This window comes from Myotis myotis, unplaced genomic scaffold (assembly GCF_014108235.1).
Source record: "Myotis myotis isolate mMyoMyo1 unplaced genomic scaffold, mMyoMyo1.p scaffold_m19_p_19, whole genome shotgun sequence".
In the NCBI taxonomy this organism is placed as follows: Eukaryota; Metazoa; Chordata; class Mammalia; order Chiroptera; family Vespertilionidae; genus Myotis; species Myotis myotis.
The window spans coordinates 7197800-7213715 of record NW_023416323.1 but is presented as its reverse complement, the minus strand read 5'-3'; the positions used below and the strand labels follow the sequence as shown (position 1 = coordinate 7213715).

Sequence of the window (15916 nt, the reverse complement as noted above, 5' to 3'; positions counted from 1 at the left end):
CATCCCTCCAAAATTGAGCGCTACACAGTAAGCCTTGGTGGTTTTCTTTGTGCTTTATTCACTCAGAAGGGTTGGAGTGGGTTTCGTGGGTGGCAGAGTGTTTTTTGAGTCAGTCTAAACCCATCCCCTTATTCAGGGAAGGCTTGGCCCCTCAGGCCTGGTTCCAAGGCACACCCTTCTCCCATTCCTGCAGGTTGGGGAGAGGCAGGGGCTCCAGATGAGGTGGGGGTTTTGGGGTCACCAGTCCTAAGCCATAGGGTGTGCCAGGAAGGAGGACATGAGGTCGAGTCAGCCCTCCCTCCTGAGCTCTTCCCCCAGCATCTCCGCTGCCTTCTTCAGCTCCTCTCTCACGTGCTCCAGCTGCTCCACATCCTGCTCCTGGTGGGATCAGAAATGGGTGGTCAGCGCTCACCTCCAAAGGCAGGCCACATCAGTGGTTGCCCATGAATGTGGGCCATGGCAGCTCGCACAGTGGCAGCCAGCAGCAGTCATCTTGGTCATCATGGGCTGTGATGGTGACCACAGTGGTTGCTATAACCCTGGAAGAGTAACGTGACCAGTGGTGAGGTCTGTGGTGACTGCCATAGCCAACAGCAGCAGACACAGGACTAGCAAAGGTGCCCAGCTTGGATGCCATGACCCATATCGGGGGATGGCCATTTTGGTTGCTGCCATCAATCATGGAAGCATCTTACTTTCTGACCCAGCAATATATCCATCTATAGTTCAGTGAATCAGGCACCGCAGCCTTTTCATGGGGCCAGTTTGCTCGGCAGGGACTAGCAGTGGTGGCTAACTCAGATGCTCTGTGAACTGATGGTGGCCATCTGGGTGACTGTAATCAGAAGGAAGCCTTCTTGGTCAAGTAGAGGCCCTTGGATGTTGCTACCTAGCCCTGGTGTCAGTCCTGGTCACTGTGACCCAGTCACGGTGGACCTTGCTATTTAAGGCCCAACACTGGCAGGTGTTTGGTAGGAACTCCACTGACGTTTGGTCCACCCTGCTCCCCACTGCCCCCTCCACTCACCTCCCTCTCCAAAGCCTCTTCCTTCTCCTCCTGCTTGGACTCAGTTTCTGGCTGGCGGCGGTGGTGGTACAGCGAGTCCTTGTGCCTCTCTCTTCCCCTGCCCTTGGCCCCCTGCCACAGGCTGCTGCCCCCACCCAGCACATGCATGCCCTTCTCCTTGGCCTTGAACTGGGCCAGCTCCTCGTCACTGGCCTGCTCTGCCACCTGCTTCTGGGGGTCCCCTCCATCCTCTTGCCACCGCTTCCACAGGCCTTCGAAGGTCTCCATGGGCCCCTTTTTCTTTTCCTCCTCCTTCTCCTCCTCCTCCTCCTCTTCCTCCTCCTCCTCCTCCTTCTTCTGTGCCTCCTCATGGTCCTCTTCCTGGCGGAGCCGGCTGTGGAGATGCTCGTGCATGGCCTGTTCCCGCACCTCAGACTTGTGGGTCCTCTCTGCTGCCTCCTCTTCCTCATCCCTCACTTCCTGGCTGGACCTCATCTTCCCAGCCTCCCGCTTCTTGAAATCGCTAACCAGCAGGCCTTTCTCCTCAGTGGACACACAGCTGTAGGGCTCTGTCTCACACATCTCTGGTGGGAAGAGAAAGGACACTGCAGCCAGTTGGGGAACATCTGGAGGAGTTCTGGGGCCCTCCTGAGGTCCGCAGGGGGACTGCCCAGAACCGGGAGGAGGGTCAGGGCCCAGGGACACTCTGCCCCCCTCCTGTACCTCTAAGGAGCCCCAAGGGTGGGCTGGGGACCAGGCTGGACACTTTGGGAGAAGGGAGGGGCATGAGGACTTGCTGCACCACCACCTCCTCCGCCAGCCAGAAATTGAGCCCAAGCAGAAGGAAGAGGCTTTGGAGAGGGAGGTGAGTAGAGGAGGCAAGGGAGGCCCTGGGATAAGAGAACACCTTCCAGGCAGCCCGGGGCAGAACTCTGGGTGGGGTGGGCTCCCAGAGGAGCTGGAGCCTGGGTCCCCCTTACCTTTGTGCAGGAGAGCCATGCAGGGGCCTCGCTGGGCCTGACCCAGAGTCAGCATTTCTGTGACTACCTCTGCCAGACAGCGGGTCAGCTGGGGGTGAAGGGTCAGAGGGGAGGTTGAGGGGAGAGCAGATGGGGGTAAGGAGAGCAGCTGGAGGGGAGGTGATGTGGAGGAAGCTGGGCAGGGAGGGCCAGGGCTCCAGGGAGATGAGGCAGGGCAAGAGGTCCACACTTCTTACCTCCTCCTTGGAGGATCTTGACGCCAGAGGAGCAGCAGTGGCTGTGCAGAGGAAGGAGATGGGAACTGGGCTTGGGACCCCAGCGCTGTCCCTGGTGCTGATCCCAGCTCCAAGGGCGCCCTGATCCCTGTCCCCTCCCGAGCCACCTGCCCCATGTACTGTCCTCACCAGACAGCTGGGCCCATGAAGTTTCTCATCCGACCCGCTGGGTGTACTGTCCCAGCCCCCAGTCACCCTGCTCCCCAGCCTGAGGTGCCCCCTCCCTGGTTCCTTGCACTCACACGCCCCCAGCAGCAGGGACAGTGACAGCAACAGCAGCACGGAGGGCCTTCCATGGCACTGCATGGTGGTGCTTCCCAATCAGGGTCCTCAGCGCTAGGGTGGCAGCTCCTTATAACCCATTACCCACTCCCCACAGGGAGAAAGTGATGTCACCACCACGCCCTCCTACTGCAGGTGGAACAGCTGCGGGGCGCTGACCTGCCTGAGTCCCTCAATTATTCATGGGGACCCACACCCTGCACCCTTTCCCCTCCTGCTTCCGGCACAGAACCAGCATGGGGATAGGGAGGTTCCCCCAGAGAAGGTCTGACAAGCAAAAGGCCTCGTTGAAAGGTGGGCTTAGGTTCGAAGAAGCCACTTACTAACCTCAGGCAACTCTTACCTTTTCTTGGCCCGTTTCCTCACCTGGAAAGTGGGTCTCATAGCCTTCCTATCCCTGAGGTTGTGACTGGGCTCTGCCTGACTCCCAGCTCCACAGCTCCCAGCCCTGCAGCCCTTGGACAATTGCTTAACCTCTTTGACACCTGTTTCTTCATTTGTAAAATAGAGTTGGTGACAACCTATTCCACAGGTGAGGCTTGACGGTGAGGAGTAAATAAATGAATGTATGTGTAAGATCATTTAGGCCAGCAGTCGCCAACCTTTTGGACCTCACGGGCCACCCGTGGTCCGAGGACCACCGGTTGGTGACCACTGATTTAAGCAGTTCTGGATACTGGGAACTCCTCAGGTTGCAGCACCTTCAAGCCTGTAATTTTTATTGAGCACCTACCACATGCCCAGTGAGGCTGCTGCAGCGAAGGACTGGCACATTGTCTTGCACTCTTGGAGCAGGCATTTGAGAAGGGGTGATAGACAATACTCAATCACGTTATGTAAGGAAGGAGGAAGAGAGGGAGGGTTGAAGTGGGGCCTCGTGGACGACAGTGACAACCCTGTCCTTTCCTGAAATGGAGCCACAGGGGGCTCTGGGCAGGGGCACAAGCCCTGATACCTGTCACAGGGGCGCTCCGGCTGTATGTGTGACAGGAGCAGGGAGACACCAAAGAGGCTACATGACTCTCCAAATGGGAGAGAGCGGTGGACAGGACCGTGGAGGGGCTGGGATGAGAGAGGGCGGCTCTGGAAACATTCCGAAGGTGCCACTGCCCAGGTCTGCAGATGTGGATGGGAGAGGAATTGAGGATGACCTACAGGGCTGTGGCCAGGGAGCTAGGAAAATGGCTCCAAATGCTGCAGCGGGCACACCCAGGGGAAGAGCACATTTGGGTTTCACCATCAATGCTGCCTACTGGCCCTCTCCCTGGAGCGGGGGACCGAGAGGTGAGGTTGAAATGGGTCAGGGAGAGGTGTCACTATCCCAAAATCGGGGGAGAGGCCTCAGCATCCTCTCAGCTCCCTGGTGGTCCCCAAGCTACTGAAAGGCAGGCCTGGGTTCAAACCCAGCATTGTCCATGTGCCCTAGGAGTTGCTGGGTATGTCCAGCCATGGCCCCTCTGATCATTTGACACTTCTGAGCAATTGCCCCCACCCACACTAGTTGGCCAGGGCCATCTCCTGTGCTCACAGATCCACAAAGACCATTGTTCTGACCATTTATTAGAGACTTTCTGCTAAGCACTAAGGGGGGTGGGAAGACAGACGGGGTGGAGGCCTCTCTTCTTATCCCATCCCTAGATCCTTCAAGTCCCCAGATGGCCTGCTTCCCATTGGGACCCCCAATGACAAGAAGATCACTGATTCTGAGGCAGCAGGGAAGGAGAGGTGGACCCGGGAGTCCACAGGCCCAGGCGTGGAACTGATGAGGAATACAGATGTCAGGGCAGGCTCAGGACATGTCTCAGGGTCCACGGTCCCCTCAGCCGGCAAACAGCGACAACCCAGGTGGCCGATGAGGATGAGTCCTCAGTTCAAGGCAGGCTGGCCCGGGAGCCTGGGCTTCTGGCGCTGGTTGGGCCCAATATACTGGAGAGGCACGTGGGTGGGGGCTGTGATCCGATCGGTGCCAAGGTAGGGCTGGAGGGCAGGGGGAATGAGGACCGAGCCGTCCTGGGGACAAAGCAGGCCTTAGGATGCTGCCACTGCACTAGCCCTCCACCCCTGCCCTTTTGGGTATAATTCACCATTTTTTTTTTTTTTTTAAATTTCTTTACTGATGTTTATAGAGAGAGGAAGGGAAAAGGAGAAACATCAATGCAAGTGGGAAACATCGATCAGCTGCCTCCTGCATGCTCCCTACCAGGGATTGAGCCCACAATCTGGGCATGTGCCATGACCAGGGATCAAACCAGCAACCTTTCAGTGCACGGGATGATGCCCAGCCAACTGAGCCACACTGGCCAGGGCCCCTCACCTTTTGCTGATTGCTCTCCAGGAGGGCGATGAGAAGGCGGGGAACAGCACAGGCTGTGGCGTTCACCTGGGAGAGACACGCTCAGGCTGAGGCCTGCTGGCGGGCCCCAGGGGTTGAGGTGGTGTGGACGGCTGGGAGTGGAGGCAGGTGCTCACCGTGTGGGCAAAGTGCAGCTCCCCAGCCTCTGTCTGGAACATGATGTGGAGGCGGCGGCTCTGGAAGTCTGTGCAGTTAGAAGCACTGGTGACCTGGACAGGGGGGTGGGGTGAGCTGAGAGGATCAGCTGTGGGGCCAGTGTCATCTTCTTTCCACCCTGCGTCCCCACTGGGGCGGGGGCTCACCTCGCCAAAGCGGCCCCGGCCTGGCATCCAGGCCTCAATGTCGAACTTGCGGTAGGCGGGAAGGCCCAGTTCCTGGGTGGGCATGTCCAGGACCCTGCAGCCATGGGGACAGGCAAGGCGAAGGTCAGGGTGAGGGGAGGAGGGAGGCAGTGGGAGAGAAGGTAGCTAAAAGTGGGCAATGGAAGTAAAAAAGGGAGACAGTGGCAAAGGGGACACCTCATTGAGGCAGTGGGTGGTGATGGAGAAGGTGATACAGGAGGCAGGAAGGAGCTGATGGTAGAGAAGGCCAGGGAGGAGAAAGGACTTGTGGCCGTGTCTCCAGGATGCTCACCATGGCCAGTCCCACTGTCTGTAATAATAGCACCCCAAATATTTGTAATGGGTCACCCCAGAAAAAAAGTCTGTGTTTTTCAGCGTCTTTTGAAAGCTATGTGTGACCGACAGTGAGAGGGGAAGTAGGCTTCCAACATCTTTAAGGCAAGGGGTGTGTCCCCCCTTCTCACCGGGTGGTGAGAAGCCGCCTGGGACTGCAAGAGAGGCAGCACCTTAGGGATGGGGAGCAACAGGAGGGAAGGGGCCTGGGTCTCGACCCTGGAGCACCCTGTGCTGCTGATGCTGTGGTTACAATCCCATAACCCTAGTCAGGACTTAGAGATTGATAGACAGATAGCCTACACGGGGGAAAAGGGGGCAGGGGGAGAAGTGGAGAGGGTTTTCAGAATGGGGGGAGCGTCAGCCCAGCATCTACCTCCTCTCTCCCCCCACCTCAGCCCCACCCTCCTCCGCACCGGAAGTGCAAGCCCAGCTCTGTCAAGATTTCCATCTGCAGGGACAGAAACTCCTCCAGCAGTTGTGAGCTCTGTTCCAGCCCAGGGCCTGTCACCCCGAACATCTCCACCTGGCGCAGAGCAGGGGGCAAAGGAGTCAGGAGACCCTGGGCTGTTGGGTGGCCCCCCTAAGTCCCTGCTATGCCAACCTTGGTGAAGTGGTGCACTCGATATAGCCCCCATGGCTCCTTCCCTGTGTGTGTTTCTGCCCGGTAGCAGGTACTGGAACAAACCATCCTGGGGGAGCAGGGATGGGGGGTTCAGGGAAGGGAGAGGGAACATCACAGGTGGGGGCAAGGTCTACAGGAACTGGCATCACCTGATGGGCAGGTCCCTGAAGGCCACAGCGTGGTCCATGAAGTAGCCTGGGAGGAGAGGGGGACAGTCTGGGTCAGCCAGGGCCACCCTCCATCCACAGGAAACTTGTAGGATTATAAAAGGTATCCCCTCTGGCAGACACAACCTCATGTCTGGCATGTGGCTGGACCCTCACTGTGCTGTTAGGCAGTAAACAACCTGCACAGCTGTACATGTTGGCCCTGGGGTTAATAAGGTACCCTGGGCAGGCAGCCGCCACCCCCCGAGAATACTCCAAGTTGCCCCCTTAAAATTGCTCCTGCTCTGAGGACACTGGAGGTGTACTCACCACCCTTGCCCCAGGCAGGTGCTCACCTGCAAGCCCCACCTCTGCTGTCCCGGCCAGGTTGAGGTCTTCAAAGCGGGAGGGGTCAATGTTGTAAATTTGGGATGGGTTGGCATTAGGTGTCATCCCACAGCCTTCCTGAGGAGGCCAAGCCACAGAGGTCAGGGGACAGCGAAGCACAGCCTCCTCCACTTTGCAGTCACAACCCCTGCTCCTCCCCTATAAGAATCTGGAATCACCCTGGCCTCCCTGTCCCATCCTGACCCCTCAAGCCAGCCCTAGGGCAGTTTCCTAGGGAGACAGGCTGGCCTCTGCCCGGGGTCCCCAGCGCAGGGCCTGATACACAGCTCGGCTTGGAGAGCAGAGTCCTCACTCACAAACACAGCTCCTCGGAGAAGGTCTGGCACTGTCATGGGGGTGAAGCCCTGTGTGGGGAAGGAAAGGGGTGAGTAGCACAGCCAAGACCCCCCCAGACCCCAAGCTCAGGCCTGGAGGGACACTGCAGATGGCCACTGGCACTCTCTTGTCCCTCCAAAGTCCATTCCACTTCGGAGGACACTGAGGAAGGCCTGAGCAGTGGGCTTTGCTGGCCCCGGCCCTGGTGTCCCTGTCACTGGGACCCTCTTCTGGCGCTTCGTGGTTTCCACACTCAGATCATACCACAGATCGTAGTTCTATCATTCCCTCCCCTGCTTAAAGCCTTCCGTGGCTCCCCAGGTAATGTCCCAGTCCTTTGCCATGGCCAATGCCTCATGCATTGAGCCCTGGCCAACCCCCGACCAGTGTCAGTGGATGCCAAGATTCTGCAACACTGTGTACACAGCAGGCAGGCAGGCAGCAAGCGCAGTGGTAACAAATCTAGGCGCTATCCTTGAGCCTACATGCTAGCTATGAAGCCTTCAGCTACTTACTCCCCTTCCAGACCTCAATTTCTCAATCTCTAAAGTGGGGATAATACTAGCACCCACCTCAGAAAGTTGTCATAGAATTAAATGTGTCAATGATACATGTGAAGTTCTGAAAACAGTAACTGGACAGCGGTCACAGCCCCTCCGCACTGCCGTGAGCCTTCGGAGCTCAGCTGCAATGCCACCCCTCCAGGTAGCCTCTCATACTTGGACCATACCCGCTGGATGAGCTTGCTGAGGGTGAAGTTGACCAGGCCATGTTGCAGGAGGGCCCCAGCCCCGCGCAGGTAATAGGAGCGGTGGCCAGACACGTGAGACAGGCGCCTGAGAGACAGATGGGCAGACAGGCGGGGGCTTGTGGACCAGGACTTGGAGGCTGGGGGCGTTGGGGGTGGGAGGAAAGACTGAATACCCAGGGGCAGAGGCCCAGATGCCAAACGGGGAACCGGGTATCAAACATTCATGAGGGGTGCGGCCCAGGTGGTTCCACACCCAGTACTGGGCTGGGGGAGGCAGAGCCGGCAGCCAGCTGTTGGGGTGGGGAGGGCTGGGTGGAAAGGGCTGGGAGGGAGCTCACTTCTGACGGATGATGTCAAGTTTCTCGGCGATTTCCAGGTGGCCCCGGGGTTGGAAGGAGAAAGCTGGATGTGGATGAAAAGCAATGGGCTAAGATGGGGAGAGGCAGGGAGATGGGACAGAGAGAAAGATTAGAAAAACGGCGGGAAGGAAAGGCAGTAAGACAGAAAGGGAGCGAAAGGAGAGAGAGGAAGAAAGAGAAAGGTTAAGATGGATGCAGAGATGGGAGCCAGAAAGAGATTGAAGGCAGGATCAGAAAAGGAGAGGAAGAGAGACGGGAAAGAGAAGGAAACACTAGGTAGAAGGGAGAGAGAATCAGAGAGAGAGGGAGAGAGCCAGAGAGGAAAAGCTCACGAGAGATGGGGCCAAAGCCAGTTGGACAGAGACAGGGGCAGGCCCACAGACACAGGGTGAGAGGACCCAGTGAGGTGAGGGGAGAGAATAAAAACAGAACTGCCCCCGAGAGACAGCCTCCCTGGGCTCCAGCTGAGGAAGAGGAAGCCAGCACAGCCCCAGACCCAGAAGCCCCGCCCCCAGCCTGGGGTGCCCGGGCCTGAGTGTAGCCCACCTGGCTTGTCTCCGATCACGTGTAGCACTCGGGCTTGGCTCTCGTCCCCAATGGGCTGCAGGGAGACAGAGGGCATCACCAGAAATCACCTTATAAAAGGTACCCCCTCTGGCAGACACAGCCTCATGTCCAGCATGTGGCTGGACCCTCACTGTGCTGTTAGGCAGTAAACAACATGCACAGCTGTACATGTTGGCCCTGGGGTTGCCAAGGTCACCAACAGGTCAGAAAGGTGGCACTAGGCAGGTCCGTGGCCTCTGTTGCCCAGCACAGGCCTTACCACGTCTGGGTGGGTCTGGTTGGGCAGCCTCAGCGCCCGCAGGTAGAACTGCTCCTCAAGCTGGGCCTCCTTGGGGTACAGGAGCACGAGCTGCTTCCGGATCTCCCGGCCCCGTGCCCGCAGACTCTGATACTGCGGGTCCTGGGGGCAGGGTGAGAAGGGTCAGCCCAGGCCAGGATGGGGGGAGTCCCTCCACCAGTCTGACCTGGGTCCCTGCTGGCAGAACATCTGTAGTAGACAATCTGCTGCCTCTGCTTTTGGCTCAATATCCTTAATTGCCTTTAGGGAACCCCCCTTCTTCCTTCACCTTCACATGGCACATCCTTGGGGACATGACTCAGGCCTGGATTACTGGAGCATTTCATTGCCTTGGCCCCAGTGACTGGCTCAAAGACAGGCACCTGACACAAACCAAACTTATGAGAATCAGCCCCAGGACTACGGCTGGAGCTATAAGGGAAGAGGTTCTTTTTGTCCCCGACCCTGCCTCCCTTCCCCCAAGGGGAGAAAGCTGGTCTGGGAATAAGAGGGAAGTAGAACCAAATACAGAGCCAGGACCTAGACCTAGCTGTACCTGAAGCTTGATTTTTAGTTTCATGAATCAACACAGCCTGTTTCCCCCCTCTTAATCCTCATACAATGGAGGAATCATGACTGATATATGAACTTCCCACCCCCCACCTGGGACAGTATGTTAACTCCCTGTGGTACCTGCTGCACTTGATTGTTGTCTTGGTTCACCTGGTAGAAAAGACAGACAGGGTGATTGGTTTGATGCAGCTGGGGGGGGAGGGGGGGGTGAAAGGTCAAACAGGCCAGGGGATCTGAACTGTTGTTCTGTCAATGCCTGGCTGGGTCCCTCCTTGACTGTGCCTCAGTTTTTGTCAGTAAAGCTGCGAAGAGGCAAAATAACAATAATAATCACACCTGCAACCCCGTTTACTGAGCGCTGCCTCATGCCTGGCACCATGCAGAGGGCTTTCACATGATCCTATTTCTTCACAACCTACTCCACGAAGTTGGCATCAATGTGACCCCGTTTTGTTTTGTTTTTGTTAATCCTTACCCGACGATATTTTTTCCATTGATTTTTAAAGAGTGGAAGAGAGAGGGAGTGACAGAGAGGGAGAGAAACATAGATGTGAGAGACACATTGATTGGCTGCCTCCCGCAGGCACCCGACCGGCGCTGGGGATCGAGCCTGCAACCAAGGTATGTGCCCTTGACCAGAATCGAACCCACAACCCTTCAGTCCACCGGCCGACATTCAAACTGGCTAGGGCCGTGACCCCGTTTTGTAGATGAGAAAACTGAGGATCAGAAAGACAGTCTGTGAGCGTGTATTGGAGGCCTGCAACCAAGGGCCTTTGATACCTCAAGCCTCTATGATGCTGAGCAACAGAACTGGGTCTGCATGCTGGCTGCTGACCCGCTGTGTGCCTTTGGGCATATCTCTTTCCCTCTGGGAGCCTCGGCATTCCCATCTGTGAAATGGGATGATAACAGGACCTCCCAGCAGGCTGGTGCATGGCTTCCCTGAGATGATGCTCTGGCACTCACTGACCATTAACTGAGATCAATTGTGTTGTGATGCTTGTGGCCCAGGGAGGTGTAATCAGTGTTGCGAGAGGCCTTTGAACAGAGTGCTGAAAGGCAGCCCAATGCCTGGATGCGAATCCTGCCTCTCCCGCTTCCTGGCTGAGACTGAGGCATGTTTTAACCGCCTGAGGCCTCAGTCTCCTCAGCTGTAGAATTGGGTTTGTACTGTCCTGGTCTCAGTGTTGTGAGAATTTAGAGTAAGGGAAGCATCTAGAACAGTGCCTGGCACACAGTGACTGGCATATAAATGCCTGCTATTGTTTTTATGACTATTTTTCAGCCCTCTGCGGCAGATGCTGCTGTCTAATCCACACTCATCTGCCCTCCTTCCTCCTTTCCCACAGACCCCCGACTCAGTCTGCCTCCCAGGCTGCCTGGAGTTCAGGGAACACGGGTCCAGCTGAGGTTGCCTCTTGCTGCTCATGGGTGGGCGTGGGAGTTCTGGGCCCAGGAGAGTGAGAGGATCTGCTGGAGGCTTCAGGGAAGGTCTCCCTACTCTTGGAAAAGGCACTCAAGCCAGAGAAGCCCCATTTTCAGCCTCTGGCAGAGTCACTGGTAGAGACACTGTACTATGCCAACCATCCTGGAACTGTGAGAGGGGAAACTGAGGTCAAATCACCACAGTGAAGTCATGGGAGAGAGAGGGAAGGAACCTGGGTTGGGGATGCTGGGGGAGCCACTAATTTATCAGCCCCAGGAATGCCTGGCCCTGGACGGCTTGTTATGTGAAGTAATGAATGTCCACATCCTTCAAGTTCCTTAAATTTGGTTTCTCTGCCCTAACCAGTTTGGCTCAGTGGATAGAGCGTCGGCCTGGGGACTGAAAGGTCTCAGGTTCAATTCCGGTCAAGGGCATGTACCCTGGTTGTGGGCACATCCCCAGTAGGGGGTGTACAGGAGGCAGATGACCGATGTTCTCTCTCATGGGTGTTTCCAACTCTCTATCCCTCTCCCTTCCTCTCTGTAAAAAACCAATAAAATATATTTTTAAAAAAGAATTGCCAAAACCGGTTTGGCTCAGTGGATAGAGCGTCGGCCTGCGGACTGAAAGGTCCCGGGTTCGATTCCAGTCAAGGGCATGTACCTGAGTTGCGGGCACATCCCCAGTGGGGGATATGCAGGAGGCAGCTGATCGATGTTTCTCTCTCATCGATGTTTCTAACTCTCTTTCTCTCTTCCTTCCTCTCTGTAAAAAATCAATAATATATATATATAAAAAAAGAATATAAGATATATGCAAAAGCATATATAAAACAAAATTTTAAAAAACTTTGGTTTCTCATTAAAACCAGCCATGGCATCCTGCCCGCACCCCACCCACCTAGGACCCATGCTTACCAGCAGGGCCTGCACCGCCTCCGCCACGGCCCCCTTCTCCGCCTCCAGGCTCCGGATCTGCTCCCGCAGCTGCCTCAGCTCCTGCCATGTCTCGATCTGGGGGTGAACACAGCAGGGGAAGATGGGAAGCAGCCCCCGTCCTCTGCCCCATCTGGACCCTCACTGTCCGGGGCAGCCATTCTCCCCCCTTCCCTTCTATGAGGACTTCCTGGAGCTTCCCTTCCTCAATCCCCACGGACTGGACGATGCACCCTAAGGAGAGCTGAACAGCTGAACAGGACAGCATCCTCAGGGACACAGAACAAGGAGATGAAAGCACCTGGCACTGAGGGACGTGGAGCTGAGGCCCCGCCAGCACTCAGACTCCATGTGGGAGCAGAAGAGCCTCTACCCTAGGGGCTGCCGGAGCAGCTAGCCCTGCACTCTCCAACAGGGGTCGGGGGCGAGGGAGCCCCGCTCTGCCCTCTGGGGCACACATGTTGCCTTGGAGGCCCTCTGGGGGCCCAGGTCCCGGGGCAAACTCCTTTGTCCTCTCTGGCTGCAGTTTCTTTTCAACCAAAGGGTATAGACACTGCCCTGCGGCCCCGGGCCAGAAACCTGGAGGGGACACCGGCCATAGGTTGGGTTGAGGCTCCTCCTGGATGTTCCCTGTCACCATGTGCAAGATGACTCTGGGAAAAGCATCACCCAGATCTGCTCCTCCTCCTTAGGGGCAGCCCACCAACTGCCATCCTCCATCCCAAAGCCCTGGGCCTCCTCCTGGATGCCACCCCGGCCCCGAGGCCAGGCCCAGGGCTTGTGAACATCCATCAAATCTGTCCTCCCCATCCCTCTCTCCCGGATACCCCAGATCCTGTCATTTCCAATGAGGATCCCTGTGTGAGCCTCCCAGCCTTCAGGCTCCCTTCTCCCCACAATCCGGCCAGCGCTCTCACACAGCTCCTCTTCTGCCTGAGAGTGAGCACTGCTCTGCAGTCCCCGGGAGCAGTCACACAAGGCCGCATGCCACAGCCCTCCTCACACTTTATGCCCCAAAGAAGTGTTCTTTTTCAAGCTTAGGGATGTGGTAAATAGACACCAAATTTACCATTTTAGTCATTTTTTAAGTATACAGTTCAGCGACACAGAGTACATTCACACTGCTGTGTTACCATGATCCCTATCCATCTCCAGAACGCTCTCACCTTCCCAAACTGAAACTGCACCCATTAGACACAAACTCTCACTCTCCCCTCCCCAGCCCCTGGCAACCACCATTCTACTTTCTGACTCTATGAATTTTACTCTAAGTAACTTAGATAAGTGGAATCATATAGTATGTCTTTTTGTGACTGGATTTTTTCACTTAACATATGTCCTCAAGATTCACCCATGAGCCCAGCCGGTGTGGCAAAGTGGATTGAGCGTTCTCCTGTACATGCCTGGGTTGCAGGGCTCAATCCCCAGTAGGGGGCATGCAGGAGGGTATGTAGATCAATGTTTCTATCTGTCTAAAATAAATAAAAACATAGTTTTTAAAAATATATTTTATTGACTTTTTACAGAGAGGAAGGGAGAGAGATAGAGAGTTAGAAACATCGATGAGAGAGAAACATCGATCAGCTGCCTCCTGCACATCTCCTACTGGGGATGTTCCCGCAACCAAGGTACATGCCCTTGACCGGATTCGAACCTGGGACCCTTGAGTCCGCAGGCCGACACTCTATCCACTGAGCCAAACCGGTTATGGCTAAAAACATTTTTTAAAAAAGGTTCATCCAAGCCCTAGCCGGTTTGGCTGAGTGAATACAGCGCCAGCCTGCAGACTGAAGGGTCCCAGATTTGATTCCAGTCAAGGGCACATGCCCAGGTTGCGGGCTCGATCCCCAGTAGGGGGCATGCAGGAAGCAGCCAATCAATGATTCTCTCTCATCATTGATGTTTCTATCTCTCTCTTCCTCTCCCTTCCTCTCTGAAATCAATAAAAATGTATTTTAAAAAATAAAAAAGTTCATCCATTATATAACATATGTCAAAACTTCCTTTTTAAGGCTGAACAATATTTATATATATATAGGGTAGGGTGTCCCCCCAAAATGTATACACACACTTTGAATAATTACTGATTCCAATGGGTTAAATCTGAAAAGAAAGAAACATCAATTGAGCTATCAGCTGTAAAGTATATATACATTTTTTAGGACACCCTGTATACACACACACACTCACTCACACCACATTTTGTTTATCCATTCATCTATCAATGGACACTTGGGTGATGTCCACATTTTGGCTGTTGTGAATAATGCTGCCATGAACATGAGTGTGCAAATACCTGTTCAAGTCCCTGCTTTCAATTCTTTGGGGTATATACCCAGAAGTGGAAATTGCTGGATCATATAGTAACTTTATGTTTAATTTTTGGAGGAACTTCCAGACTTTTTCTATAGTGACTGTATCCTTGCCAACACTTATTATTTTCTGCTTTGTAAAAATAATAGCCATTCTAATGGGTATTTAAGCCAGGACTTTTAAAATTAAATAGAATATAAAACATAAGAATGTATCATACATAGTAAGAGCAAGAATTGTTAGTAAAACTGGTTTCATCTTGGGGTGTGTGTACTAGATCAGGATGTGAAATGTGTTTCTTACTCTCGGCCACAGTGTGAAAGACCCGAAATTATCTACATGTCCACCAAATGGGTATTTCGTCCTACCTCTAGGCTTTAGTAGTGCTGATCCCTCCACTGGGGACCCTCCTCCCGTTCCCCTGGCTGACCTCACTCATTCCACAGATGTTTGCTTAATGCCACCTCCTCTGAGAAGCCCTCCCAGAACGGTGTCCTCTACTCTCGTTTTTATAAAATCTTTATGTCCCTTCCGCCCCCTACTCTGTCTTTACAGCACTTACCAGAAATTAATTATGTTTTTAATTGTATGTTAAATCTGTCTCTTTCACTAGACTGTGAACTCAAATTGTCTTGCTCGTGAGTAAGCATAGTGGGGTAGTTCACACCGCGTCTGGAACCAAGCAGCACAGGTTTAAATTCCCACTTGTCGCCAGCTACGTGATTTTGGGCAAGTTAATTAACTTCTCTGAGCCTTATGGCACCTACCTCACAGGGTTGTGGTAAAACTTAAATGCGGCTAATATGTATAAAGCACTTAGAAAAGGATAGTAGGAGAGCCCAAGAGAGGGCTGCAAGGATTTGGGTCCCCACCATCCTCAGCACCGCAGCAAGACCTAAGTATGGTGACGCCGGTTCTAGTTGGACTAGATTTAGCCTTAGGATGAGCCCGGCATGAAGTCGAAGCACAGAGCACATTGGCACACAGTTCCTAGCGCAGAGCAGCTACCCAGCACGCTTTGCGGAACAGGCCCATGATGGGGGTCCAGGGAGTAGGGCCTCAGCGCTCGGTGGACAACGCGCACATGCGTGAGGTCCTGGCATTACACGTGGAAAAGAACTAAACTTCAAGCGGTAAGACCGCCCCCTGCTGGAGAGTGTCTCGCAAACCCATTCGTCCGTAAAGTGCACAGCCAATAGGCAAAGCGCTCTGGCCCGGACGCTGGCCCGCGCAAGCGCACTCACGATCGCCGGCAGGTCGTCCGGCCGCAGCTCCCCCTTGCGGTGCTCCAGGGCGCGCGCGGCTTCTTCCGGGCGTGTGCACAGCGGCTCCAAGTCCAGCTGAGGGAGCGCGCTGTAGCCCTCGCGTGCGTGCTCGTACAAGAGGTTCCGATCTCGCCTCTCGGTTGCGAAACTTCTCCTTGGCCTCTGGCTGCAGACACAGCCTCCGCGGGGCCGGAGCCCTCGGCGGGCCACCAAAGGCCACCAGCGCCGAGCTACAGACGCAGCCATCTTGGCCAGGGGACAAGGCGACACACACCCTTCGTCCCGCCCACTCCGCGTTTAGACCAATTGCAAAGCAGCCATCCTCCGGCGCACGAGTCACGCAGACCTTGGAAGGGGTGACCCTCTTCCGAATCTCAAAAGCG

General features: G+C 55.1%; 2 protein-coding genes across 3 annotated transcripts; both read right to left on the bottom strand.

The window, feature by feature from the left end:
- Positions 1–38: 38 nt before the first annotated feature.
- CCER2 (coiled-coil glutamate rich protein 2) lies at positions 39–3944 on the bottom strand. The gene is made up of 5 exons (XM_036345706.1): positions 2504–3944; positions 2223–2263; positions 1987–2074; positions 1028–1590; positions 39–378 (listed from the first exon to the last, which is right to left on the bottom strand). Exons 1-5 carry the CDS (start codon positions 2565–2567, stop codon positions 289–291), a joined length of 846 nt encoding a protein of 281 aa, XP_036201599.1. The 5' UTR covers positions 2568–3944; the 3' UTR covers positions 39–288.
- A 143-nt stretch (positions 3945–4087) lies between these two features.
- Positions 4088–15884, bottom strand: SARS2 (seryl-tRNA synthetase 2, mitochondrial). Of its 2 annotated transcripts, XM_036345703.1 has the most exons (17): positions 15513–15884; positions 11938–12033; positions 9712–9741; positions 9488–9574; positions 9001–9069; positions 8721–8775; positions 8154–8217; positions 7795–7900; positions 7046–7093; positions 6698–6806; positions 6345–6390; positions 6175–6262; positions 5987–6096; positions 5199–5292; positions 5013–5105; positions 4858–4923; positions 4088–4553 (listed from the first exon to the last, which is right to left on the bottom strand). In XM_036345703.1, the coding sequence occupies exons 1-17, from the start codon at positions 15777–15779 to the stop codon at positions 4410–4412; spliced, it is 1572 nt and encodes a 523-aa protein (XP_036201596.1). In that variant the 5' UTR covers positions 15780–15884; the 3' UTR covers positions 4088–4409. The 2 variants fall into 2 exon arrangements, with proteins under 2 accessions (XP_036201596.1, XP_036201595.1); XM_036345702.1 differs by lacking the exon at positions 9488–9574 and having other exon boundaries at positions 9001–9141; positions 15513–15872.
- Between the last annotated feature and the right edge of the window lie 32 nt (positions 15885–15916).

What these genes read in the sequence shown, in the direction of transcription:
- CCER2 (XM_036345706.1), bottom strand. Translation starts at nt 2,567, where the DNA reads ATGCAGTGCCATGGAAGGCCCTCCGTGCTGCTGTTGCTGTCACTGTCC. An exon ending in GTCCCTGCTGCTGGGGGCGT is followed by an intron (nt 2,264 to 2,503) that starts GTGAGTGCAAGG and finishes TCCTCTGCACAG; the next exon opens with CCACTGCTGCTCCTCTGGCG. An exon ending in CAAGATCCTCCAAGGAGGAG is followed by an intron (nt 2,075 to 2,222) that starts GTAAGAAGTGTG and finishes CTTCACCCCCAG; the next exon opens with CTGACCCGCTGTCTGGCAGA.
- SARS2 (XM_036345703.1), bottom strand. Translation starts at nt 15,779, where the DNA reads ATGGCTGCGTCTGTAGCTCGGCGCTGGTGGCCTTTGGTGGCCCGCCGA. An exon ending in CGGACGACCTGCCGGCGATC is followed by an intron (nt 12,034 to 15,512) that starts GTGAGTGCGCTT and finishes GTTCACCCCCAG; the next exon opens with ATCGAGACATGGCAGGAGCT. An exon ending in TCAGCAAGCTCATCCAGCGG is followed by an intron (nt 7,094 to 7,794) that starts GTATGGTCCAAG and finishes TTCCCCACACAG; the next exon opens with GGCTTCACCCCCATGACAGT.